The following is a 25,774-nucleotide window of genomic DNA, read 5'->3' on the forward strand; positions in this document are numbered from 1 at the left end:
CTAAGATAAGCTCAGAGTTTTTTTTTTTTTTTTTTGAAAGCTCTGAACCTATATTGTTGTGCCAATATTATGTCAGTAGCATGGAAAGTGGGATGATCATAATATCTCAACAACGACACAATTCTAAACAATGTTGAATTATAATCAACCTCAAATTGGTCCAGTCAAAATGTGTCTTTGGCAGGAGAATATATTTGTGATGCCCATATCTTTCATTTAGGTTATCCTATAGTTCTTTGGGATCTTCCACAAATAGATATTTGGTTTTTAAATTGTCATGTAAATGATGCCTAAGAAGGACTAAAACTTTTGCCTTTTCTTGTTCATGCTATTTTAACTAATGCGGCTAGTGTAGTTGCATCGCGTTGTTGGGTTGTCACACCTTTAATTTTATGTTCTCGTCCTTGAGTTTTTAAATTCATTTGGGCGTCCACCATCCATTCTAAAATTTTTTGCCTAGATAGATCTAGGATGTTAAATTGTCTGTTCACTAGATCTCACTTTTTTTTATTACAAACATATAAATATTTGAAATTAATTAGTAAATGATAATAATAGATCATATATATTATCTTCCCCCGATTTATGTCATTATAATTATACATAAACAATACAAACAAAAAAAAAAATATTAAAATAGCATACATTATTAATGAAACAAAAAAATGCCAAAAATCGAAAAAAAATATCAACGAGTAAGAAAAAAAACCTTCCTAAAATGCACTTACAGACACAAAAAAATGATATTCATGTACATTTTTCGTCATTCTTTCGGGGAGATAATTTTTTTGTCTCCTACTTATGCATCAGGAGATATATCATTAATGCCATGAGAAGAAAAGAAAAAGAAACCGACTATAAGGAATAAGTAGAGCCTTAATTTTCCTAAAATCCTCCTCAAAAGAAGAAGATTAGGGAGGAGGACGGTTGTTGTCAGCGTGGAACACGGTGGCCGAAAGAATGAGGAAGAAAAAACATGTGAGTTTAGATAAAAGTTCAAAGAAGATAAGGGGTGTGGTGAAAATGGGATGGGTAATCCGCTTTTATAGAGGGTTATCCCTAACTGTGCAGTTTATCTACAATTAAAAATATACAATATAATAAAATTTTAAGATCTCTTAATTGACAAATATATATTAGAGCAATTTATATGTACTAAATTGGTCTACTATTATGCATGTTGGTAAAATGGTGATATAATATATGTAACTACAAATGCGATAAAAAATAGAAGATTAGAGACAAATATTTATTATAGTGTTATGAATGATTGTTTCCTGCATACATATAACATTATTGCACATATAAGAGATAATAATTTCATCACTTCACTAGACTGTCCATCTAGGTAGCAAGTTCAAAAATTAATTAACTTGTCCATATAGGCGGTTCAAGAGAAAAAAAACGTAATAAAATGTTCTTGCTATCCATGAAGGTGGCTTTATTATCAAATTACTTATTTTTTGTGTTAGTGGCATTGTGATGTTTACTATTAGTTCTTTCCTGTTCATCCTGATCTCTTTTATTGCTTGGTGGAGGTTGATTTTTAGTTGATTGTATAAGAAAGTTATTATTGGTGTTGGGAACTGGGGTTTGTGGGTTTTTTTCGTTATGGGTGTTTATATCGTTGTTAAGGTTACTGGGTCGGGGTTGTCTTACAGTTGTCCTCGTTGGGTTGGTAGTGAATGACACATTGTTTCGCTCTATCCAAACATATACACCCGAGACAAAGACATTGTGTAAAACAATATTAATCCCGTTACTTTGTTGATCCATGTTCGGATAGTAAAGGGTTGGGTTTGAAAAAAAAACAAATTAGAACTTAAAAAAGAATGAATGTAAAGATTTTAAAGATACCTTTAATGTTTTTCGGCAGCAAATTTCACTGTGTACATTTGCACAAATTTAACAGTTGCACGGAATTGAGAGAAATTTTCCCAACATGCATAAAATGCATGTCAAGGTGAAAGTCCATTTCGATGGACTTCACTATTACCTCGATAGTGAACTGTTTTTCAGGTAAACGGTCACATTGATTTACTGGAGGAATTTTAATGTAAAGTTTGTATAATTACATTTTTTTTTTAGGGGAAAAGCGACAAAGCTAGCATTAATTTCGGGACAAAAAGTCCATAAGTACATAGGGCGCCACATCCATAGGAGTATGGTTTTCCCATATCTGCTCAACACCAAAAGGGACTAGCTTAGCTAAATGATGGGCAACACAATTACCATCGCGCTTAACATGAGACCAAGCAACATAAGAGAAAAAAGTACTAGAGGATAAAATCTCATGGAGAATAGAATCGAGATCAGATAAAAAGATGGCATTACTCGAAAGCCGGTTAATGACGACCTGACAATCTGACTCAAAGATGACTTCTTTAAACCCAAAGTGCTTCCCCAATCTTACAGCCACTGCTATGGCCTTTGCTTCTGCAATTTCCGGGGTCCAGTAGGCCCTGATCCGTCTTGAGGCCGAGAATAAAACGTCACCGTCAGAGTTACGTGCAATAACACCTATGCCCACCCAGCCATCAACTTCAAGCGATGCGTCGGCATTTATCTTGACCATACCAGGGGGCGGACTACTCCATTTGTTGGGGCTAGTAACTGGTTTAGCTGCTGCGTTTGGGTATATGCGAGCCACATAGGAACCTTGCTCTTCCACCAGCCTGTGAACACGAGCGAGAATGATGTGGTGCGAAGACAAGTTACCTCGAAAGACCATCTGGTTCCTTTCTCCCCAGATACACCATGCTAAAACCGCTCCTCGCAAAACCATCTTAGCCTCCAAACTCCCCAATGCTCGATTAGCTCACACATGGTCCAGCCTTGCTCAAAGACACATAATTCTTCGCAGCCGCTAGCTCGCCACAAATCAGCAATACAAGGACAATAAAAAATAGCGTGGAATGCAGTTTCCGTACCTCCACAGCCCCATGGGCAGAGCGCATCATCAATCAAATGTCTGTAATGCAGCAGAGAGCGAGTGGGCAGAGTAAGAGTGCACAAATGCCAGAGGAAGTGCCGAACTCCAGATACTTTTCCAAGAGTAGCTACATGAAACCCCAAGGGCTGCTTGAAGAAAGTCACAATGCGGATAATATTTTGCCTTCTTAACACGTGCAAATAGAGAATCAGGCTCCCGAGTAAGACGCCAAGCTTGACGCCCCAACAATGCATCATTGAAAACTGCAAGATCTCTAAACCCAAGTCCCCCAAAGCACTTCAGCGTACAAAGAGACTCCCAGCTCTTCCAATGAATTTTCCGGCTTGAAGCCGAGCTTCCCCACCAGAAACGAGCCATAGCAGCATGAATCTTTTGAATCACAGAACAAGGAAGTTTATACACCCCCATGAGATAGGTAGGGATGGCCTAGATAACCGATTTGAGAAGAATTTCTTTACCAGCCCTAGATAATAGTTTTTCCTTTCATCCTTGGAGTTTCTTCCAAATTCTATCTAAGAGAGCATCAAAAATAGATTTTTTTGATCTCCCTGTAACAGAGGGGATACCAAGTTATTTCTCATGTTTCTCCACTTGTCGCATTTTTAAAATTCCTGACAGTTCCGCTTTTTGTTCAACAGTAACTCTTTTGCTAAAAGAAACTTCAGACTTGTCATAATTAATTTTCTGTCCGGATGCTACTTCATACTGGTTGAGAATATCAACGATAATTGTGCATTCCTGTCTGGTAGCTCTTGTGAACAAAAGACTATCATCAGCAAAAAGAAGGTGGGAGACTGCAGGCCCATTACGGCTAGCCTTAGCACCATGGATCAATTTCGCCTGGATCTTACTCTGTATCATTTTTGAGAAAGCATCAGCAATCAAAATAAATAAATACGGGGAGAGAGGGTCACCTTGCCTGAGACCTCGACCTGGCTTAATTGAACCATAAACTCCTCCATTAAGAATGAAAGAGTAAGAGACCGAAGTAGTGCAATCCATAATCAGATTTACCCAACGTCCATCAAAACCCATAGTTAGAAGGAGTTTCCGAAGAAATCCCCACTCCACTCTATCGTATGCTTTGCTCATATCTAATTTCATCGCAGCAATACCTTGTCGACTTCGATTTCTGTACTTCATGGAATGAAAGACTTCCATAGCAATCAGCGCATTATCAGTAATAAGACGACCCGGAACAAAAGCACTCTGATTTTCCGAAACTATAGAAGGAAGAAAATGTTTCAATCTCACAACTATTGTTTTGGAAATCAATTTATACAGCACATTACATAGAGCAATGGGACGGAACTCAGCTGCAACAGTGGGATTTTTAACTTTAGGAATCAAAGCAATATTAGTGTGGTTAATACAACTCGGAGAGGTAATCCCGTGCAAAATACTACATACAAAGTTTGCAACATCATCGCCCACAATATGCCAAAATCTCTGATAGAAATAGCATGCATACCATCAGGCCCCGGGGCTTTGCAAGGGTGCATCTGCTGAAGAGCCGAATAAACTTCTTCTTTAGTGAAAGGGCGCAACAAACTCTGATTACAGACATCAGAAACAACAGGACTAATGTGACTCAGAACCTCCGAAAAATTCAATTTAGTAGGGCTCGTTGAAGTGAAAATGCCAGTAAAATAATTCCCAAAAATGTTTTCAAGTGACTCCTCATCTTCTCTCCAGACACCAGTATTGTCATATAACCCTGTGATATAATTTCTTTTCCGTCTCTGAGACGCCTTATGATGGAAATATTTTGTGTTTCGATCACCATCACGAACCTCGGAAACTCGGGAACGAAAGTACCAGTACGCCTCATGCTTCTCATGTAAATCATTAAGCTGTTTTTCGAGTTCAGTGCATTCTAGACAATTTTCATCCGAAATGTCTTTTTGTTGTGCCTCAAGTAATTTCTTCTCAGTCTTGCTAATTTGAGAGCTTAATTTCCCAAACTTCTCCTTACTCCACGCAAGCAAACCCCGACCAAGTGTCTCAAGGCGATAAAAAAGCACGCCACCCGCAGAATCGTCCCATGTTTTCCGGACAAAATCTTCACAAGACTCATCAAGCAACCAGTTGGTTTCGAATCTGAAACCCCTACCTTTCTTACCTCCATGGTTGTACTTACGGCAGCGGGTAACAATGGGAGAATGGTCTGACTTGTAACGTAAAAGATTTTCAACTCTAACATCTGGAAACATGTCAAGCCATGAAGAGGAGCCCAAATATCTATCTAATCTTTCACGAATTTTAGTAGCTGCTGTTTTACCACGTTCCCACGTGTACCAAGGGCCCGAGGAGCCAAGATCACAAAGAGCCAACTCATCCATCATCTCGCGGAAAGAAACCATCGCCCTTCGAGTCCTATCAGCACCACCCTCTTTTTCATCCGAACAGAGAATCTCATTAAAGTCCCCACCAAAAAGAATCGGAATTTCTGAATCCGCGTAAAGATGACGGATTAAATTCCAAGTCTTGTGTTTGTCTTCTTCTTTTGGCCAACCGTAAGTACCCACGAAATGCCACTTCTGAACACCATTCTCAATATCACCACATATGTGATTTAGAGAGTAAGAAACAAGACTGAAATTTATTTCTTCCTTCCAAAAAATACACAGACCACCAACCTTTCCAACACTTGAGACACCAAAAGCATTATGGAAACCCAACTTGTCCTTCAAAGCTTCAGCAATATTCTTTTTTATCATCGTCTCCGACAAAAAGATAATGTCGGGGGCATAGGTATGACTCCACCTCCGGAGTTGACGAACTGACCAAGGGTTGCCCATCCCTCGGCAGTTCCAGCAGAAAGTATTCATGATGCTTGGCGGGGTTGGCTCTGGCCAACCTCCGCCTCATAAATGGACTGTGTTAAAATCGCCGAGCTCAGCTTAGAACGCTTCGTTGCAGCAGCAAAATCTTCACACACCATACTACTAACCTCAGTAATATCACGCTTCTTCGAAAATCTTCTACACCCGTCTCCATATTTTCAATTGTCCCTTTTTCATCAAACTCTCCTCTCGCCAACCGCTTCCAGCTACGGGTTTTCGAATTCACTACTTTAGTGCTAGTGAAAATAAAGTCAGACTTCTCTGCAATATTTTGACAAAAGGATGGTGAGGGAGTTTTGTGGGGTAATAAAGCTGGGGGTGGATAGTGTATCAATGGAGAGCTAGTGGGGGTCTGTTGCAGGGGAGGTGGGACAGACTTATCCATGCCAGAAGTAGTTTCTATAGGGGGGTGGAGTGAGGTATTATGAGGGGTATCGAAGTGGGGGCTGGTAAAGGTATGGAGAGGTCAGTATGTGAAGCTGAGGTGGAAGCTGGGTGGGTCAAAGGGACGTGGTAAGAGAGGGAGTAGGGAGTAGGGTCATTTTCGTTTGTGGGCAGAGGGATGTATTGTTGGGAATTAATGATGGGCGAAAAAGTAGTAATGGACCCAGGTGTCCCTACTTCATTCAAAGCTCTGGGAATAATATCAAAAGGTACATTGGGTTGTTTGGGAAACACAGCAACATGATTGTCCTCATTATGAAGTAATGACGAGGGTTTATTAATGTCACTAGATGGGGGACAAAAAAATTGCACTGTCTTTTGGGTGTAGTTTGGTCCAGAGTCCGAGGTTTCAGTAGGAAAAGCACTTTTTTATTCATCCTGCACTTCTTTTCTTCCTCAATCTCCTTCGTTCTTCCTTTTCTTGGAGTCGCTTTAAGAGCCAAACTCCAGCCAAGACTCTCCTGCTTATCTTCTTCGGCTACCCCATGACACTCACGCTCCGAGTGGCCCATAATCCCACAAGCAAAACAGAAGAAAGGTAGCCTTTCGTAGGCAAAAACCACCTGAAATTCACGTCCCTTTTTATCTTTCAGTGTTCAGAATCGACGCAGCGGTTTAGTAACATCAAGAAGCACCTTAATTCTCCGATATCTTCCAAAACCCAAAACATCCTCCTCCAGTTCAAGAATCTCTCCCATATTTCCAATCAAAGCTTTAACAATATCATCGGAGCGGTAATTAAAAGGAAGATTTTTAATTCGGACCCAAAAGGGAGAATGAATGAGACTTACTTGGTCAGGTTGTTCGTCACCATCGGCTTCCTTAATGATGATGAGCATGTTGTCAAAACACCAGGGGCGACCCTCTAACACCTTCATCATATCCTTCCAATGGTAGAATTGGAAAGCATATAGATTAGGGCTTAAAACCCTAATCACTACTCCATGTTGGGGCGCCCATACAATAGAAATTGTACGCTTAAAAGAAGCAAAAATTTGCATTATTGCGAGAGAACGTACAAAAATTTATATTATTTTTATTAAAAAATCAAAAAAAAAAAAAAAAGCAAATAACGAAGAAATGGAGGAGAAAGAAGAGAGTAATAGACACTCATCTTGTCTCTCTGTTCTTCTGTCCCTCGTGCCCCATCTCTCTTGCTGCTCCTCCACGTCCGCTTCTGCAGTCTGGCCGCCGGCGTTGCCACCCGCCTCCCCCTGTTATATTTCCTCTGCTGCCTCCTCTCTCTTTCTCTCTCCTCCGTTTTCTTACTGCAATTTCGACGATCTTTTTCTGCTACTCGTTTTTCGCCGCCGCCGGCGTACAATTCCGGCTTAATATTTCTCCTCGTAAGTCGTCGATTTCACTTTCCTCCAGTTCGGCCCGGTCCGAACAATATAGAGGTGCTGTGCTAATATTGAATAATAGACTACTGTTATTTTCCAAGGTTCCAATAGCTGTAATATTTGTTTTTTTTTTCTCCCCACTTGCTTCTATGTTATGATTTTTGTGCTTTCTTGTATAAAGTTTTATTGATTATGGGGAGGTAGAGAATCTAACCAATATGGTCAATTGTTTTCAAATTTGGATTTATGGAATTTTATGTCTGCTTATGAGGTAATTTTAAGTACTTAATTGAAGTGTGATCGTCGAAGTTAATTGAATTGTGTGGCTGAATTTGGTATTGGATATTAGAATTGTGTCATTGTGTCGGTCAGGCAAAGGAACTTCAAATGTGAGTCAGGTCTTGCTTTGTGAAGGTTGCTGCATGTGCACTTAATTACTGAATTTGCAAGACCAGTTTCTCTAACAAGGGTCCGTCTTATGCCGCCTTTGTTGATATTAGGCACTCTGATACTCAAGTTGAAGTTGTTTCATTTTTACTTGGACATATGAATTATGAAACTACTTTCATATGCTTGTGTCAGTAACTTAGAGCTAGAGACTTTGATGAGGTGCTCTTTCTTCGCTTGCAGTGCAGTTTAAGTAGCATTACAATATCAATGTTATTCTAGTGGCCTAGCTTATATTACTATGAAGTACGCATAACAATTCTGATAATGAATGGGCGACATGGCTCTTTTTTTTTTGCTCCTGACATGGTTGTCATTTTACACAGACAAAGTGTTGACCTTCATTATGCTTTTCGTTGCTAGGGAATCAAGCTTATGTATCTGGTGTAACTGACTGATCGAAAGTGAAGTTCTATTCGTCCTCAAATGTTGAAAACTAGTAAAGCATGGAGAATCATACCACGGCCATTACTAGAAACTGTCCTCAATAACCATGTCCAACATCACCGTGTTAACCAGCCTCTTATTCTCCATGGTCCTCGAGGCGTTGGCAAAACCACCGTCATACTTGAACGTAATACTCTCTCTATATCTTCCGTCCTATCTTTTATCTCTCTTTGCGTTATCATCTTCATCCTCTTCTTCCTCAGGTCTTATGGAGAACTGGAACAAGGGGCCACACCTCACAGGTTATGTCGATTTTGCTCAATCGATCAAGGAACACCATCCTTCTCACAATGCCTCTTTTCCTTGGAGTTCATGGTACTCCTGCTCTTCCCCCCCTCCTCCTCTGTCTCTTCTGAAATCACACCTGGATAAATGCCTCGAATCCATGGCTGAAAGGGGGATTCAGCTGGGTCAAATCACTTCCCACCAAATCTTCACTACCCTCAATAAATGGCATGGTCTTAGCCACACCCTTCGCCACATTTTGCAGTCTTCAAATCCGAGTTCGAAAATAGGGGCTCTTTCAAGTAAGGCTTCCGCCTCTGTGTTGTGGGATAGGGCAGTTTTTGCCTATTCTGCTCGGTTGAACACTAAGGAGATTGAGGGGCTAGTTGGGTTGGACGGTGATAAGAAGGGGATGACAGTCGATGAGAGGTCTTATTTGAAAGAAGCTGTGATTGCATTGAGATTGGCGAAAGAGGTTATAAGTGTTCAGCAACAATGGAGATCTAATGCTATTGCTGATCTGAATAAGACTGGTGGGATTTCGAGATCTCTGATGAGTTCGGTTACTGACTGGCCATATTTGTTGCTAGAGTTGTTGTCTTCAGCTTCTGAAATTGATCATTTTCAGGTATTCTTTAGTATTGATCATTTTCAAGTATTCATTACTGTTTATGTCATAGGCTGCACTGTAAGCTAGTGATGGTTTACAGTTTATTCATGTCTGTGAGATGTTTTGTTCCACGTTGAGAGATTATAATGCTTCTGCAGTTATCTCCTTTCTAGAATGCGAGTTCCACATAATGCTTTGTGCCAATTTACATTATTCAGTTGTTTTACTGAATTTATTTCCTTGGAATCTTGTTAAGCACTGTGCCTCTTGTGATAATATTTTGTTACATGTCATGAGCTGATGATGGTTAGACAATTGGCTTAGCTGGTAGTACACTGGTTCGATTATTTTTACTGTTGGGTATGATTGTGTCTCTCTTTTTTTTTTGTTGTAACAGCCAAAGCTTGTGATTAACAATATAGAGGTCCTAAAGAATGCAGTTTCAACAGATGATTCTACAGTGTGCGGACCAAGTTACCATGATAGTTTAATATGGAGAATGATTTCTTTGGGGGCGAATGAGATGTGTCTTCCTATCATTCTTGTGACATCTGATAGGTAAATGAAATCTTTGCATAACTATTGCATTTTTGGTTGTTCCCTATGTAAGGTGTCTGATCATAAAATAGTCCATAATTATTTGTTCTCTTAATCGAGATGGTTATAGTTAACTTCTGGTGATTTTTGGATTTGTAATGTGTTCTATCTATCATCTAATCTTGGTCTTGTTAGTTCAGTTGTTGATTATTTAGTTTTGTACTTTATGGTAATATGTCGTTGATGGCTATGACACAGCAGTTGTTTATGGTGGTAGTCAAGGTGGTCAAAGGTTGGTCAATATGTAGAGGAGTTTGGGGGAATTGGAAACCCTCTGGAGTGGTGGGGAATCATGGTAGAGGGTTCTGGGGTAAACTTAAAATGAGAATAGGAGAAAGGAAATGAAAAAAAAAAACAGTGACGATACTTCATAAATGGGAAAGAGGGGTCTTGATTGCCTTTGCCTTTCCCGAAAACTCTTAGTATGTACCAAGGAAGTGGTATCTGTTTAAATCTTACCCTATCATTTAGTAATTAGCTAACCGGTTAATGTACATGTACTTAATGCCTTGGTCAGGAAAACGGCCCAACTACCTTAGATTCAATAGATATTATCGGCCTTCCACCTTGTCTAAATTAATCTGAATGTTATTTGGAATTTGTGTGTAATGAATTTGTTACTTCTTGTATGAACTTACTACAACTAGTCCTGCTTAGAGGTTAAAGATAAGGTCTTATATTCCTGCTTAGACGTGGATCTGTTGTATCTTTCGAAATAATAAAACAGGTATAAAGAAGTTCTTTTGTCTTGCAGAATTATGTCTTCTACTTGTCCACTAATTTGCTGTATGTATCTAAAATCTAATAATCGTTGTACTTTTCAGCTACTATTCATATCGTGCCTACATCGATTTCGGGTTCCCAGACATTTTTATATCTCGTGAGGTAAAAAAAAGAAGGGACGGACCTTGGACTCCCTCCCTCTCTGTGCTTTCTATTACTCAAATTATATGATCTTTTTCTTTCTATTCCTTGTTTACATGATACTTTTATGTGTATATTGCAAATCCCACACGGATGTTTTGTAACTCCAAGTATGTAGTTTTTGAAAATTCCGACCTTCCAAAGATGTCGTAGACACCTTGGATGTTGATAGAATTATTTGATTGAGCTATTTCTGGTCATCTTGTGCTACTCCTCCCCGGTCCCGAAAAAAATAATTGAAGGAAAGAGGAAAAACAAAGATTTTCTTGATTAGTCAAGGACTGATGTTCAGAATCTAGGGTATAATTTAGTGAGATTCCGTTACAAAATCTTTTCTACCACAATGACACAGAAATTAGTTTTGGAGCATCAAAAATCAGATAGTGGGACATTTTTTTGTGTTTCTCAATACTGCTATTCAAGAGGTCTTTTTTCTGGGGTTGGAAGTAATTTGTTGTCCATTGTAAAAATTGACTGTTATTCATAACTCTCTGTTTTTTTTCTTCCTTTGTTGCTCAGTTATCGCTCTTCTGATATGTGTAGATCTTTTTAAGTTTCAGAGTATTGTAACATTGTAACCTTTTCTCTCAGTCAATGAGGTTCTAGACATAATTATCCAAGTCTTTCACATGATTTAGACTAAAGGTAGGACTCTGGGTCTCTAGCAGTGTAGATAGATGATTTTTGTAACTTGGTAAGATTTGAGTGTCTGCTTAAAGTTTGTATTACTACACAAACTCAGATCTGATATCTTTATTTCTTACAACTCCAAAGTTGATTGGTAAACCCTAAAGGTTTTTGAAGAAGAAAACTCCTGCATCTGAAGTAGCTAGTGACTGCAAGGTTGCTGCAGTAGCTATTGTTTTCCTTATGGTTGGGTTTTGTTAGCTTGGTTCCTTTGGTGAGCTTGTAGGAAATCTGTAATTATGTCTTTTTAGAGCCATGGACCAGTTGAACTGATTATTTTTACACCCTCTTTTATAGAACTTTCTCAAGATTTATATTTATATCCTCATTTTTTTGTTTTTCTCTTTACACCTCATTCGGATTTTTGTTTCTTATGTTTTATCTCGTCTTACTCTTCTCACTTTCACTTTCTCATTTTTCTTTGCTTACTGTCTTTTACTTATTCTTTAAAGCTTATTGTTACATTGGTCACGGAAATTATTTGATAGACGGTGCATGTTAGCAGACCCCAAATCATTTTGGGCTAAGGCTTTGTTGTTGTCGTTGCTGCTGCTGTTGTTTTTGTTGGTGCAGTCAGTAAGAGTGCCCTCTGAACTGCAAGAATGGTGTTATCAGAATGTTGTTTGTATGATAGTAATGCTATTTACTTTGTACATAATTATCATTCGTCTAGATATAGTTAATTGAAAAATGAAAACAAGGTTTTAGTTAATGGAGTTGGAAATGTTACTTCTAACTTGGCTTGTAGTTTTCTTATTGGTCATTTTCTGTATGTCTAATGGTTAATGAGAAATCTACCCAAGTGTGTTTCACATCATTACATGTGATGGGATATAAAAATATTCGGTTTTCTCACTATAATTGCCTTCACTGAAGGTATTTGCATATTTCTTATCTGTTAACAGTTCTGTTTTCTGAATCTTAGACCTTTGGTTGGACTTCCAATGAAGGCAAATTACATATGGTGCCTGACTACTTCAGTGCCTCCGAGGTGAGCAGATTCTTTCCTTATTGGGCCGCTTCTTTTAATAACCTTTTTTTGGAACTTTGGTAGGATATGGGTCCCACCTCATTTAACCCATCAATGCCTAGACTGGTCCCTCCTATCAATTATTAATATGTACTTCACGTTTATGTTTTCTCTCATACTTTTACCTTAATCTAAGTGAAAACTGAAGTGTGTAGATTATTAAGAATAGGAGATAGTATATGTTAAGAACTTATTTTTTTCTATCAATGTGCTGTTTCTGAATTGTCTACACTCTAAGATATCTGCAACTTGCCACTTTTAAAGGGACCACATGATTGCCATACATTTCCCTTTCTTGCTTTAATAGTTATATCTTACTTATGCTGTATATCCAGTGGACAATAGTTACTGAAGTGCTCGGTGCAAACTCACGGCATCTGTTTGAACTTCATGCACTCAAAGAAAGCGATCAATATCTCAAGTAAGTATGATTGATGTCCTCTTCAAAAAAAAAAGTATGGTTTGATGTTTCTTTTGCTTGTCTTTTTCAATACTGTCCTCTGAACACCATATGAAGCTTTTCTCAGCATAATCTAATAATGACCCTGAAAAGCTGCGCACCCTCTCTGACATTACAATTATATCATTTTACTTATATAAAATAGAGTAACAGATTAGAGATTAGTCTTCATCTTGTAGGATTGCAGAGAGGTGGCTAGTGTTTTAGTAAAGATGCAGAGGTAGCCAATTTTGTTATTTTGATGAATTGATCACTTGAGTTATCAAATTACATGACGCCCCCTTGTTAACCCACCAGTCATAATAGAAAGAAAAAAGGAACGGATTCTAGATTCCGATTTACGTGATTAAAGTTATTAGATGGTGATTTTTCCCTTATTAAACCTCCAATTAGTTGCATTTATTGTCCGTCTTTGCAAAAAGAAAATACTCCTTTCGTCTTTTAAGGATCTTCCTATTTTCTGTAGTAGCAGGAACCAAGGTAAGGGAGAGAGAGGAGTTTGCAAGTGGGTCTTTTGTGTTTATATAAACAGGAGAGAGAATATGGTTATGGGAGTGTAGAATTATGTGAGTCCAACATCTGGGGTAAAGACGTAAAGTAGTGTGAAAAGGTTACAAAATTTTACTAAATAAGGAATACGGGAAAAGTAGGAAGATCTCTATGGAACATACTTAGCGGAAAGTAAGAAGATCCTTGAAATATGGGGGGAGTAGGAGTTTATTTCGCTGCAAGGTGACGTGCAATCATTAACCGTGTTCGAAACCTCAGGAAACGTCTCTTTAGTAATGGATACATGAAACAACCAGCGATTGTTGTTATCGCTTGAAATGTCAGCTGACCTCTCTAGTTTTCCTTGGGAAAATGTCTTTCTGTACCTTACAGAATAGTGACATCGATTCTCTTGTCATTCTGGCATCATATGGAACCCTATAATTATTTATATATATTTCTCATGCAAGGAAAAGCAAAAAGGGTAAGTATTAGAAGTTATGTTTTCACCTGTTACATATAGGAAATACTGAAGATTTTATTGCAGTATTTTACCATATGTTCTTTTGACATATTTCGACTTATCTGTCTTTCATGACATTCTGTCTTTCATGACATTCTGTCTTTGGTTCAGCTTGCTAATTTTTCAGAATTTGGTGAATTTTTGTGCTTTCCTGTTAGATACTGTATGAAAGGGAGTCATACTTCATATGTAAATGATTAAAAGGGATGTTAACGTTGTTACACATATTAGGAATATTTGTTAGCTTTAGCTATAATTGGATTGGTAGGTTTAATTGACATTAAATATCATATATATTAGTATTTCTATGATAATCTTACATTGATCTCATAAAATGACATTTAATGTTGCATTGATATTGTAGAATGACTTGTATTTCTAAACTAATATTTTCATCTGAAATGCTGCTTTATGAAATATAGGGAGCAGTAAAGTTTGTTGCATAAATTTATTACTAGGATTTTGACATCTGTTGTGTGCCTTTATCTCAATGAAATTTAGCTTAACTGCTGCATTGTTTTTCACAATGTCTTTCCCATTTCCATTTTTGCAGTTTGTTGATCTTGGCTTATTTTTATGCAGCATGATGGATCATAGACGTAGCACCTTTGAGGATATAGTAGATGCTTATTTGGCATATCTGCAGGTAGGCTCTGGTAATTGCTATTGATTCACTTAGATATGAGAATTATGCAAATGTGACTGGTAAGGGCTATTCTAGTAAGAAACATTTTGGACAATATGACATATATTAACAATAAATTTTCATATTACGAATTTCATTGTGGGATAACATAATGGTACCTTTGCTAGTGACGAATTGCATTGATATTTTGGAATATCCCCATGTATTTTTCTAATAAATAATTAATCTACAATTAATTATAAGTCTATGGTTCTGCCTTCAATTTGCTGATTTAGTTGTAGAGCATCATCTAATATATTGCACCGTGTTTATTTCCCCAATAAGAACAACATATAGTAATAGTGACCGAGAAATATATTTATGGGATTGAGTAACAGAAGAGTAGTAGTTTTGTCGCTTTGCCACTTTGCTTATGTGGAAGACCTGAAGGTATGATGTTCGTGAGAGAAATTGAGTCTTAAGAGTTTCTCCTCATCAGTAAATCTTTCCTTTAACATGTACACAATACTAGGAGCTCCCCGTAAGGTGAAAGCCTTTTGTCTAGACTGTGTGTGATGAATTTATGATAGATCAATGCAGATGATTTGTTTTAGCTTACAAGACTATGTCAGGGATGTCTACCCCTGTGTCTTTATAGTACTGCCAAAGCAATGAAACCAATATGCATCTATCTCTTGATCAGTTGATTGCTTTTGCTTAGTACTCCCTCTGTTTTTTTTTATCTTTCTCACTTGGAATCTTGACACTATTCATGCATAGAGAGAATCTTCTCAAATGTTCTCAATTTATAAGAAAAAACATAGTCATGTGAGGTCTTGTTTGATTCGTCTCAATTAGTACTTTATTAATATTCAATCATTATAATTTTTACTAATATATAATGAAAGATATTTAAGTTTTAAAACGTGCATTGGAAGACGCGCACAGAAAAGTGAGAATGATAAAAAAAAACAGAGGGAGTATTAAACTAGTTTTATATGCACACGATGAATGTAGAAATATTAAACTAATTGTTAATTATATATAATAAATTAGGTTTTTTTTGAATTGTTGACTTTTTTTTTTTACTTTTTTAATTAATAGGTAGTTCCTTTTTCTATTTTTTCTATTTTTATTTTTTAATTAAAGTAAGTAGTTATTTCTTTTTTTTTCTTTTTTCTATTTTTTGGTGTCCTACCCCTCTTGACATATAGAATAGAGATGCAAGGGTTTTTATTGATCTAATCAGCGAATTGGAAGGATGGCTTTATACTTATAAATAAATAACATTATATGAATTGTAGAACCTATAACAGTAAAGATAATAGCAATTGCATGACTTAATATCAAGTTAAGCAATTTTTTTTTTCTAAAATGATGGTAGTCCTTTTCTTTTCACTGAAAATATTATGAAAATCGATGAACATGAGAAACAAGAGCATCCAGACAGAATGAAAATCAATGAAGCGGAAAAGGTTCCAGTGAACGGAAAGGATGATCAAAGGATGAATTCGACTTGCTTCTTTCTCTAGGAGTGTCTTCGATGAGGCGGATATATACTTTATCCTACTGTCTTGGTCCTTGCAATCTTTTGCTATCTTTTAGTTGATAGTAATGAAATTGTTTATCTAGACTTGGTCTTTAGATGTACACCACCTATTGAGATCAAGGATTTGGTGGTGTTGTAGTATTGTTATTGCCGCTGTTGGTGTGCTCTTTCACCTGACTTCCTTTTGAGCGCATTCTACATGGGATATTAAGTTTGTTGCTACCTTTAGATAATGACACCTATTGGGATCAAGGATTTGGCGTTCTTTAGTTGTTATGGTTATTGCCGCTGTTGGTGTGCTCTTTCATCTGATTTTCTTTTGAGCGCATTCTACATGGGCTATTGAGTTCTTTGCTACAAGTTTGACATCCTTGTCCCTACTTTTGTACCTTTTCTCTTACTCTAGTTATTATTACTTCATTTGAAAAGAAAATAAAATTTACTACTGAAACAAATGATGTTTAGCATGCTCAGGGCTTTACTTAAAAGAGAAAATTTTAATGGTTGGATGTTTAAATCCCACTAGTATATGTGTCATGATGTAGATGCTTATCTATTAATACTGTCTTAGCTTTTTAAACTTTTAATTTGCATGTCAATGTAGAGAGTGTGAGCTTCTAGACTGGCTAGCGGTGAGTTGCATAATACTAGTGACATAGAGTGGTCTTTCTTGGTCTATTATAGTGTTCTTCTAAAGGAGTCTTTCTTAGTCTAAGGTTAACTGATGTTTGGGGATTTTGGAACACATTTTTTTGGTGGTCCTCTTAATGGTGTGTAATTCCCTTTAATTTTATTGATTCGATATGTCTTTATCTAAACGGTTTGACGTGGATAGAGCATTCACAAAGGATTAACAAGTCTTGGGATGATGTCGTCCTTAGACGACTGACGACCTATTACTTTTTGCATCTGTTAGCTGATCTATTGTTATTGAAAGAAGGAAAATTAAAGGAGAAATACATAAATAATAGCCTTTAGTTGAAGATTCTTTTTGTGGTACTTCTATAAACATAGAAGCGGCATTGATATTTATGATCCTTAGATGGTTATACATCATGTTCAAGGGATCATTACTTCTCAAAATCTAGAATGTTTTGCTTCTGAACAATCCCTGTAGTTCTGTAGTTTATCTGACTTCATTTACTGCTAATCTGTAGATAACTGTGGTGAACCCAGCGATGGAGAAAGCTTTGTCACTTCTGCAACAATTTGCTCTTGATGCACACAATGGAAAGATACCGAAGGATAAATTACGTTTTGGGGCTCCCTGGAGGCATCCTCCACGCATAGATGACCCTATTCGTCGGTTGGAGTGGGCTAAGGTTCAGCTGATGGATTTTGTGCAGTCATTGGTCAATGCTGAATTTGGGGTAATCCTGTCTTTTTGTTTACCTGTGGTTTTACTTTTTCCTGGTATCATTGATGGATAAAAATATTAAAAACTTCTCACATTGCTAGTGGTGGGAGCTTCCTGTGTTGGGCTGATGTTTTGATTCCTGTTTTATGTTTCATCTTATTCTGCCTTGCAAATAGACTCCAGTGTCTATGAGTTCCTCTTGAGTCTTGGGTGATATTCTTTTCTGGCTTAGATGCTGACCTGGTTAAGGTGTAATGTTTTATTTATAACCTTTATACTTGTGACTGTGGTCAGTGTAATTGAATTCTTTATTGTGATTTTATCGTTAAGGTTGTATAGGCAATCTTGGGCCTTTTCTTGACTGGTTGGTACATTGATGGTTTTATGCCTCTGGTGTAGAATTAGCATCAGCCATGAATTTTGAAACAAACGGCAAAGAAGTTTCGTCTTGTTCTGGTTATTGCCTTATTGGTACACTTTGGTAGGGTACGTGTTTGGAAATTTTGAGGTAGTGAGGTGATATCTAGTAGCTTTAGAGATAGTGTCACTTACTAGATATTGATAAGCAGATATGTAAGTGGTGTTTTTACGGTCAGTTCCTTTTACAAGCAGTCCCCTTCATTTCACCCTCATGCATAATGCAGCTGTTACAGTCAGCAACCAACAGAGGTACTGTATACATCCCAAACTTAAGTCTATGCAAAAGCTTTGACTTTGTGTTGCTGAATTGACTTGGGTCTTCATCCTCTTCTCTAAGTGTTTATTACTTATGCTCAAAGCTCAGTATCTTATCGTCCTAACGTTCACAAGAAACTTCCCACAACTAACTAACCTCTAGCATCAGCAATGCACTTATTGGCACTTTGTTTCTTTCCTCTTCAGTTATAAATCGCTTGTATTGTTCTTCAGACTTCAGCTGGTCAATTCCATTAATCCAGTTGCCCAGCTTTTTAATCTTATTAAAAATGATGGAATTGGAATGTTTTCAATGGACGTAGTAGCAGATTTCTGTCTTTAGGACTTCAGTAGGTACCAAGTATACAGTGGGCTTAAGACTTGTATGGCCGCTGGCTAGTTGGAACAGAAAAATTGTTGTCCTTAGGAATTCTGCACATGAAAGAGGCCCCTGGGACATGGCTTTACCGTTTATGGTCGCAGATCCATATTGGAAGTTTCATCCAAAGTGGTAGTACTTTCTTTTCTTATGATAGTTGCTACTTCCTTTATTTTAGTGTTTGATATCAAAGAGTCTCAAAAACCTATGTATTCTTCAAAAACCTATGTATTCTTCAAAACCTTGCCTATGGTGGCTATGAGAAGCTTGAAGATAGGCTAGAAAGGCCATTGCAAAGTTTCTTTCTAGTAATTCCTGTTTATCCATATATGAAGGGCCTTGTCTTGAAGAGAGGAGAATAATTATTTGTTTGAGTATCAATCTGTTGATAGTCTATAACACAACGAGTCTCTCATTTTTAGTCCCCAAAGTAAGTAGTTGTTTGCTTTTGTTGCTGAAGAACATATCTTTTCTGCTTATATTCTCATCCAGAGTAGATCCTTACTTTACTTTTTGCTTTCCTTGATGCAGCTTAACTATTTTGCTGATTGCAGTCTTGAAATCTTTGATGATCCTTCAGCTGTAGCATTGTTAGAGGTATTTTCAACTCCACTCTTTGACCTACGCTTTCACGAGCCCATCTTGCAGCCTTGTGTGGGAGGAAAAAGCGAGAAACTTACTTTTTTGCTTGCTTGACATATTAATTTGAAAGAGTATTGAGTTCTTCATCCTTAGGGTCAAACACAGTGTATTCTATTTATTTGTAAATTATAATGCTCATTAAATCAACAATTTCAAAGTTACCCACAATACCTTTAAAGATGGTTCCCTCTATGGTGGAGCAAGGAATCCAATATATCCAATCTTACCTTTGTGATAACAGGAAGGTGGTTATTAGACCTTTGATCTGAAATCTTGACAGTCAACTGCTTCTCAATAGCTACAAAGTTCAGACAATGTAAATGTCCATTTTGATTGAGTTTGTTTAAGCAAAGAATATTGAACTTTTCACTCCATCGGAAGTGAACAAAATGATCATCATCAATACAGTATTTGCTGGTAAGCAGGCCAATAAGGAATAAATTAGGCCTCATAAAAAATGAATGGTTTTAAAATGTGGCTGTAGTGGTTTTACTCATTGACATTTATACACAAGCCTGTTAAGTAGAGGTGTTCACCTAGCTTCCTAGAGATCAAGTACGTGAAAATCTACTATGCAACACCAATTGAGGCACACCCCTAAAGTTGAGGCTTTAATTGATATCTGAGGCAAATACTGCCCGGATATTGAGATGAGGAGTGAGGACGTGCTAAGTGAAGGGAGTAATCCAAAGCCGTCAGTTTCTTAAAACAACTGATAGCAAAATAAAACTGCAGCCAATAAATCTAGTGAATTACAAACGAAATGATGTGGTCACTGTAAGAGGAGAGAAAGGGAGGGGAGAGAGAGGAAACTGAAAGAAAAGGGTGAGAACTGCAAGTGAGTGTTGGGGGAATGCACAAAACGAAGGAGAATTAAAGGAATGGAGTGACAGATGCTTTCTATTTGAAGGGTATGCATTGCAGTTTCCTTGTTTTCACCAAAAGTGCATTATAATTTCAGTAGAGGGGTAAGGGATGTTTGGACTTTGGAGGCATTACAGCTACAGCAGTGCCTCAAAATAATAGTGCTTTTAACTCTTGTAATATCGTACATTCTCTTGCCCACTAGATCACTAATACTAATATTATACTGGATGGGGGATTTGACTTTAGTTCAAACACTAACTTCTACATCTTAAGGATTGTGCTTAACATGGCCCTTGAACTCCCATGGCACTGGAAAGAGAAAATTCTTAAGCATAGGGGGTTTCTTAATTGGTAATCTTCCAAAATATGAGTTAGCTTTGGTATAAATGGTGAATAGTGGCGTCATATTTTTCTTACTAGGTTGAATGAATTTCATGGATCCTCCAAACTCTTACGGCTTACTGTTTTGTTTCTTTCTGGATCCATCTTAAGTCTTCTCTGTCCTTCTCTCTAACATTAATCATCGTTTTCTCTTTTCTATGATTACATTGATTGAAGTTGCTTTTGTGTGATTTAATCTTGATCCAGGTAGGTGTGCTCTATGCTCAGCGGGATCCATCCTTCATTCGTCCAGTATCTCGTGGTATGCAGAGATGTCTCGTGAGATGGTGAGTTGATTACTCGATTGATAATTGTCATAATTCACCATCTTAAACAGTGAAACATTGTTTTAATGACTAGGCAGCTCACCCAGCTTACCCTTATGGTAGTTCTGGTTTGGTAGTTGTGAAGAGTTTCGGGTTAGCCTTACTTCTCATATAGTTCATTATGGTGAGGACGTTTGGCGTTGATTTAGGTGGCAAGAAAGAGAGGTTTTAAGTTTATCTATAAGCATTCAATATATATATGAATTTGGTTTAATTTGCTGTATTTCTATTGGGTCTCTGAAGGCTTGTCCAGGAACAGTTGCAGTTGAACTGGTTCACCTCTCTGCGTTTTCAATGGCAAAGAGCTATCCGAGGTCGCTTCTATCGGCATTTGATGCTGCAAATTGGCTATAAATACTAGATTTTACAAGAGGTACGTGCAATATGTCCTTTTTATCATTTTCCCCCTAGATTTAAATCCAGTTGGGGGAAGAAAAGAAAAGGTCTTTGAATTCAGAACGGCTAGCTTTAAGTTTTCGATAAATGGCTAGTGTTAGGAAGATGGTGATAGCAATTTGGGTAATCTATTCATCTATTACAGTTTTGTGTTGGGAACTTTATGAAGATAACAATGGCTAGCACAACTTTTGACACAAGCTTCACTTTTAGTTTCACTTGTTTGATTTTTCCTTTGTCACCCATTTGTGCGCACTTAAATTGATATAAAATCCAGGATACTAATTTAGAAGGATGATCTTCTTATTTTCGTTTAAGGGCATCATTGTGTTATTTGTGCAACCATTTCACCTTCTTGCAAATCTTCAGAGTGGCAATTCTGTTATGGAACCTGTTTTGTGTGAGATTTCCTTGTCTTGGCTGATGCAAATGGTCTAGCCGTCTAGGACTGATTTAATTATTCATGAGGACTACATTAACATGCTTGGATAATTATGTTCTGCTAACTTTAACTTGGCCAGTCCTGCCTTTTCTCTTGACAGCTCCCTGTCTTTTGCTTGTTTCTGGTCACCCATTACAAAATCATTTTGTGTTCTAAATATAATGATTAATGACTCATTGATGGAATCATGTGGCGCGCTTAATTTGTTTAAAGAATGGTGCACTGTGGGTTTCCTCTTCAGGACTATTGTCTAAACAAAAACTTGTGGATGTTCTAGATTCACTATTGATTGACTGGTGATTTGCATAGATAGCTAGTTTTTACCCTTTTTTTGCTGTATACATCATTGGGTGGAAAGTGCAGAAATAACATCCTAGAGTCTAGTTTTCCCAAGGGTGGAAAGTAGTTCTTCCATGGATGAAAAACCTTTTCATTTCTATGGGAAGGACTGCTGCATTTTTCTTCCTGTTCCATACCTTCCTCTTTCTTTATGGAACTTAACAAAAGAAAATTTATTTACAGCTGTTTATTTCCCTGGAAGATGTTCCATGAAAAGTCGGGCGGTTGATAAATTTCCCGTTGAAAATGTTCCCCTCCAACTAACCTTACACATATATGATTGCTTATTAAATTGTATTATAACTTTTTTAGAATCCGAAGATTGGTTTTACTATCTGTTGCTCACCACAGTGTCAAGCCCACCTCCCCCCTGAATTGCAAGTTGGTTCGCGCGTTCCAATTTGCATAGTAAAGCAATACCCTAAAACCCGAATTCCATTCCTGAGCCTGTTCCATGTTAAGGAGCGAGCGTGAATTGTGTGACACTGATTCACCATGTAACTAGCTCCATCATAATCTTATCTTTGTTGTATTAAATTGCGAATCACTTATACTCGATTTCTAATTGCATCGGTTGTTAATATGATTTTCTTTTCTTCGCATATCGGCAGCTCGAGGAGCTGTCTTGAGGGTCCGATTGCTGGTTCAATTGCTGCCTTTGAGAGAGAAATGTGGGTGCAAAACAGCTTTTTAATTTGGATACCTACATTCGCAGATTAAATGTTCTGAACTTCAAACTAATGCTTTCAGGTATATGACAGATTGACTGGATAACTTGCTGAATATGAGGCTGATCATAGCTGTACGAAAACTGGTGTTTTTCTTAAGTTCCTCTCTTCTAAGCTATGGTCCATTATCTAAACGGTATTCCCGAGTTTTAACATTGGAAGAAGAGGTGAGCAAAAGGAATTGGTGACCTGGATTCAGATCTAGAACCGCCTGGGACCTGCCAAGCCCACACTCATGAACCGATTTTAGCAGGGGAATCAAGCGATTTAAGTCCCGAATCCCGAGTATTTGGAGTCGAAACTGACTAGGTATCCGGGGTTCAATTATGCTTACCCAAAAGCAGAACTGAAATCAGCACAAACCCTAATTTCTCGATGCTCGGTACTGCCATAATTAGAATGGTGCTAAGCATTGGCACCCAAGCCAGAGGTCGAAACTAGAAACATTTGCTCAAATCCTGTCATATATTTGTATATTGCTATTGGTGGTATTATATTTAATGTTATGTCGATTTCCTATAAATTTTTTATGGCTTGCCATATTAATAGAATGGCTGGGATCAAGTACTTTAATATCTTCCACTATGAGGTAATTATGAGAACTCTTTGATGAAATTGATGATAATAAAAGCAAATACTTGTAGTCAATGGGCATGATATATGCAATAGACCTTAAAGTCCAAATTATATAAAAGCTAACATGCAAGTGGGTTTCACGAAAGCTAAGGGCCCGTTCGGCATTATTATGGTTTTTTGTTTTTTGGTTTTTGATTTTCAAAGTCATATGATATATGTCCTATAATGAATAAAAAATTAGTCAAATTTATTGGGAACATGATGATTTTGAAAAACTGATAACTGGAAAGTGAAAATCACTTTTTTTTTTTATTTCTAGTTTTTGGTTTTTAGTTTTAAAACAACTCAAAACAAAAAACGATAACGAACGGGTCTTAAGGTGGTTGTTTCTAGAGTGTCGTTTCTTGGTTAAAAATGAGGAACAAAGGCAATATAATTTAGAAAGAATTCACATTCTCTTTAACATTGTTATTAGCACCAGTAACAATAATTAACAAGCCTTAATAAATGGTATTAGAAGAAAGAGTAAACATAAATTTAACTTTTCTAGAAAAAGAAAGAAAGTGACACAATTAAGCTAACAAATTTTTTTTTTTTTTTTTGAGGGGAAACTTGAATACTTATATTAGATCAATGTCCGCCAAAGTAGTGAGACTTTGGGGAAAAGCATCAAACCATACAATCTCAGAATTACTTGGACAATCCCAACGAGCTAACATATGGGCAACAACATTACCCGCCCGTTTCACATGCACAAAGGAAAAAGAAACAAAAGAACATACTAATCTACGAATATCATCAAAGACTCAAAAAATAGGGGCCACCCCCATCAACATTATTTTTCACTACATTCACCACTGTCAGTGCATCCCCTTCAAAGACCACATTTTCGAAGCCAAGCCTCAACGTCACTTCCACCGCAAACCTTGCAGCCATGGCCTCAGCTTGAGTGGCGTCCCCTCTCGCCCCGATACGCTTCGTTGCCATCAGTTTCACCCGTCCCTGATGATCCCGCAGCACCACGCCCAGCCCAATCTCTCCACCAGCGCTTAGGTGAGCATCGAAGTTCGCCTTGAAGGAACCCGCAGCAGGTGGGGTCCAAGATGTCGGGCTCGGGTCGCCAAATCGCACAGGCCTAAACACATTTACAACATATGTGTCGTAATCCACCACCATTTTCACAAATCTGCTCGCCACTTCCACCCCACATAAAGCTTGGGACTCAAATATAACCATGTTGCGACAATACCATACCGCCCACATCAAAGCACAGAAAATACTCAGCTCCTCCTTAGTGACCTTGCAGACCAACCACTCGAAACTTTCGACAAAAGAGGACCGGGGGGCATCATCAATGAGTGAAGAGAAATCACTAACCTGCCATATAGTCTTACCGTGGGAGCAATCATATAATGCATGGCAAATTGTCTCCTGTTGCGCCCCACATAGTGAGCATTGAGGGGAGTCACGAATGTGACGGTAGTGAAGACGTTCCTGGACCGCAAGGCTGCCACGGCAGGCTCTCCAGATGAAGTGTACCATTTTCGGAGGGCCCGTAATACCCCAAACTCTCCTCCACACCTCCAGTTCGCGATCACCATGGTGAAGTTGCCATGTACGTATATGGCCGATCCGAGCCAGCCAGTAGCATGACTTAACGGAAAATACACCATTCTTCGTGGGCCACCAATATAAGTGATCATCAGGCCAAGATCTGGAAAGGGGGATTTTTAGCACCATGTCCCATTCCTCCTCCTCAAAAGTTTGCTGCACCATAGCCACATTCCAACCACCTCCCTCATAGTCTAATAGCGCACTGACCCGCAACTCCATGTCGCTATTCATGCGTGGAGTGGGAACAAAATGTGCACCTTCACCCAACAACCAAGCATCCTCCCACACCCGAATACTTCGCCCCGATCCCACACACCATTTTAGCCCCTCTAACAACAAAGATTTGGAACCCCATATACTACGCCATGTGAAACTGGGATTATGACCACGTCGCGCATCTATGAACTCCACCTTTTTATAATATCTGGCCTTTAACACCAAAGAGAGCAGGGAAGATGAATTTTGAGAGAGTCTCCAAGCCTGCTTTGCTAGCAGGGCTTGATTAAAACAATGTAGATCCCTAAACCCAAGTCCACCCATCGCTTTCGGCATACAAAGGGACTCCCAATTGTGCCAGTGCATCTTTCTTTCACCCTCCTTAGAACCCCACCAAAATCTCGCAATCAATGAATGGATCTCATCAATAAGACCACTAGGTAAAAAAAATACACTCATCATATATGTGGGGATGGCTTGAACCACAGCTTTAATAAGTACCTCCTTCCCCGGCCTAGACAATAGCTTCTCCTTCCATCCCTGCAGTTTCTTCCATATTCTCTCCTTAATGCATGAAAACGTCACTTTCTTTGACCTCCCAATGATGGTAGGAAGTCCCAAATACTTCTCTTGTTTC

The 25,774-nt window shown here is 38.0% G+C and overlaps 3 protein-coding genes across 7 annotated transcripts; 1 reads left to right on the forward strand and 2 right to left on the reverse strand.

Annotated features, from left to right (window-relative positions):
* Positions 1 to 2,110: 2,110 nt before the first annotated feature.
* Positions 2,111 to 2,785, reverse strand: LOC104882889 (uncharacterized). Its single transcript, XM_010667303.1, has one exon. The coding sequence runs from the start codon at positions 2,783 to 2,785 to the stop codon at positions 2,111 to 2,113; it is 675 nt and encodes a 224-aa protein (XP_010665605.1).
* Positions 2,786 to 2,959: 174 nt separating this feature from the next.
* Positions 2,960 to 3,361, reverse strand: LOC109133643 (uncharacterized mitochondrial protein AtMg00310-like). Its single transcript, XM_019247210.1, has one exon. It carries the CDS (start codon positions 3,359 to 3,361, stop codon positions 2,960 to 2,962), a length of 402 nt encoding a protein of 133 aa, XP_019102755.1.
* Positions 3,362 to 7,146: 3,785 nt separating this feature from the next.
* LOC104882849 (hypothetical protein) lies at positions 7,147 to 23,379 on the forward strand. Of its 5 annotated transcripts, none has more exons than XR_008967169.1 (14): positions 7,149 to 7,643; positions 8,397 to 8,607; positions 8,684 to 9,333; positions 9,713 to 9,873; positions 10,737 to 10,797; positions 12,449 to 12,514; positions 12,889 to 12,974; positions 14,608 to 14,671; positions 17,357 to 17,569; positions 19,142 to 19,207; positions 20,708 to 20,787; positions 21,070 to 21,199; positions 22,615 to 22,674; positions 22,754 to 23,379. XR_008967169.1 is itself a non-coding variant. In XM_048634312.2 (13 exons), exons 2-12 carry the CDS (start codon positions 8,460 to 8,462, stop codon positions 20,968 to 20,970), a joined length of 1,662 nt encoding a protein of 553 aa, XP_048490269.1. In that variant the 5' UTR covers positions 7,147 to 7,643; positions 8,397 to 8,459; the 3' UTR covers positions 20,971 to 20,991; positions 21,070 to 21,201. The 5 variants fall into 5 exon arrangements, 2 of the variants coding, with proteins under 2 accessions (XP_048490269.1, XP_057246978.1); XR_008967171.1 differs by having other exon boundaries at positions 22,765 to 23,379; XR_008967170.1 differs by having other exon boundaries at positions 7,149 to 7,589.
* Positions 23,380 to 25,774: the final 2,395 nt, after the last annotated feature.

This window comes from Beta vulgaris, chromosome 8, assembly GCF_026745355.1.
Source record: "Beta vulgaris subsp. vulgaris cultivar EL10 chromosome 8, EL10.2, whole genome shotgun sequence".
Classification (NCBI taxonomy): Eukaryota; Viridiplantae; Streptophyta; class Magnoliopsida; order Caryophyllales; family Amaranthaceae; genus Beta; species Beta vulgaris.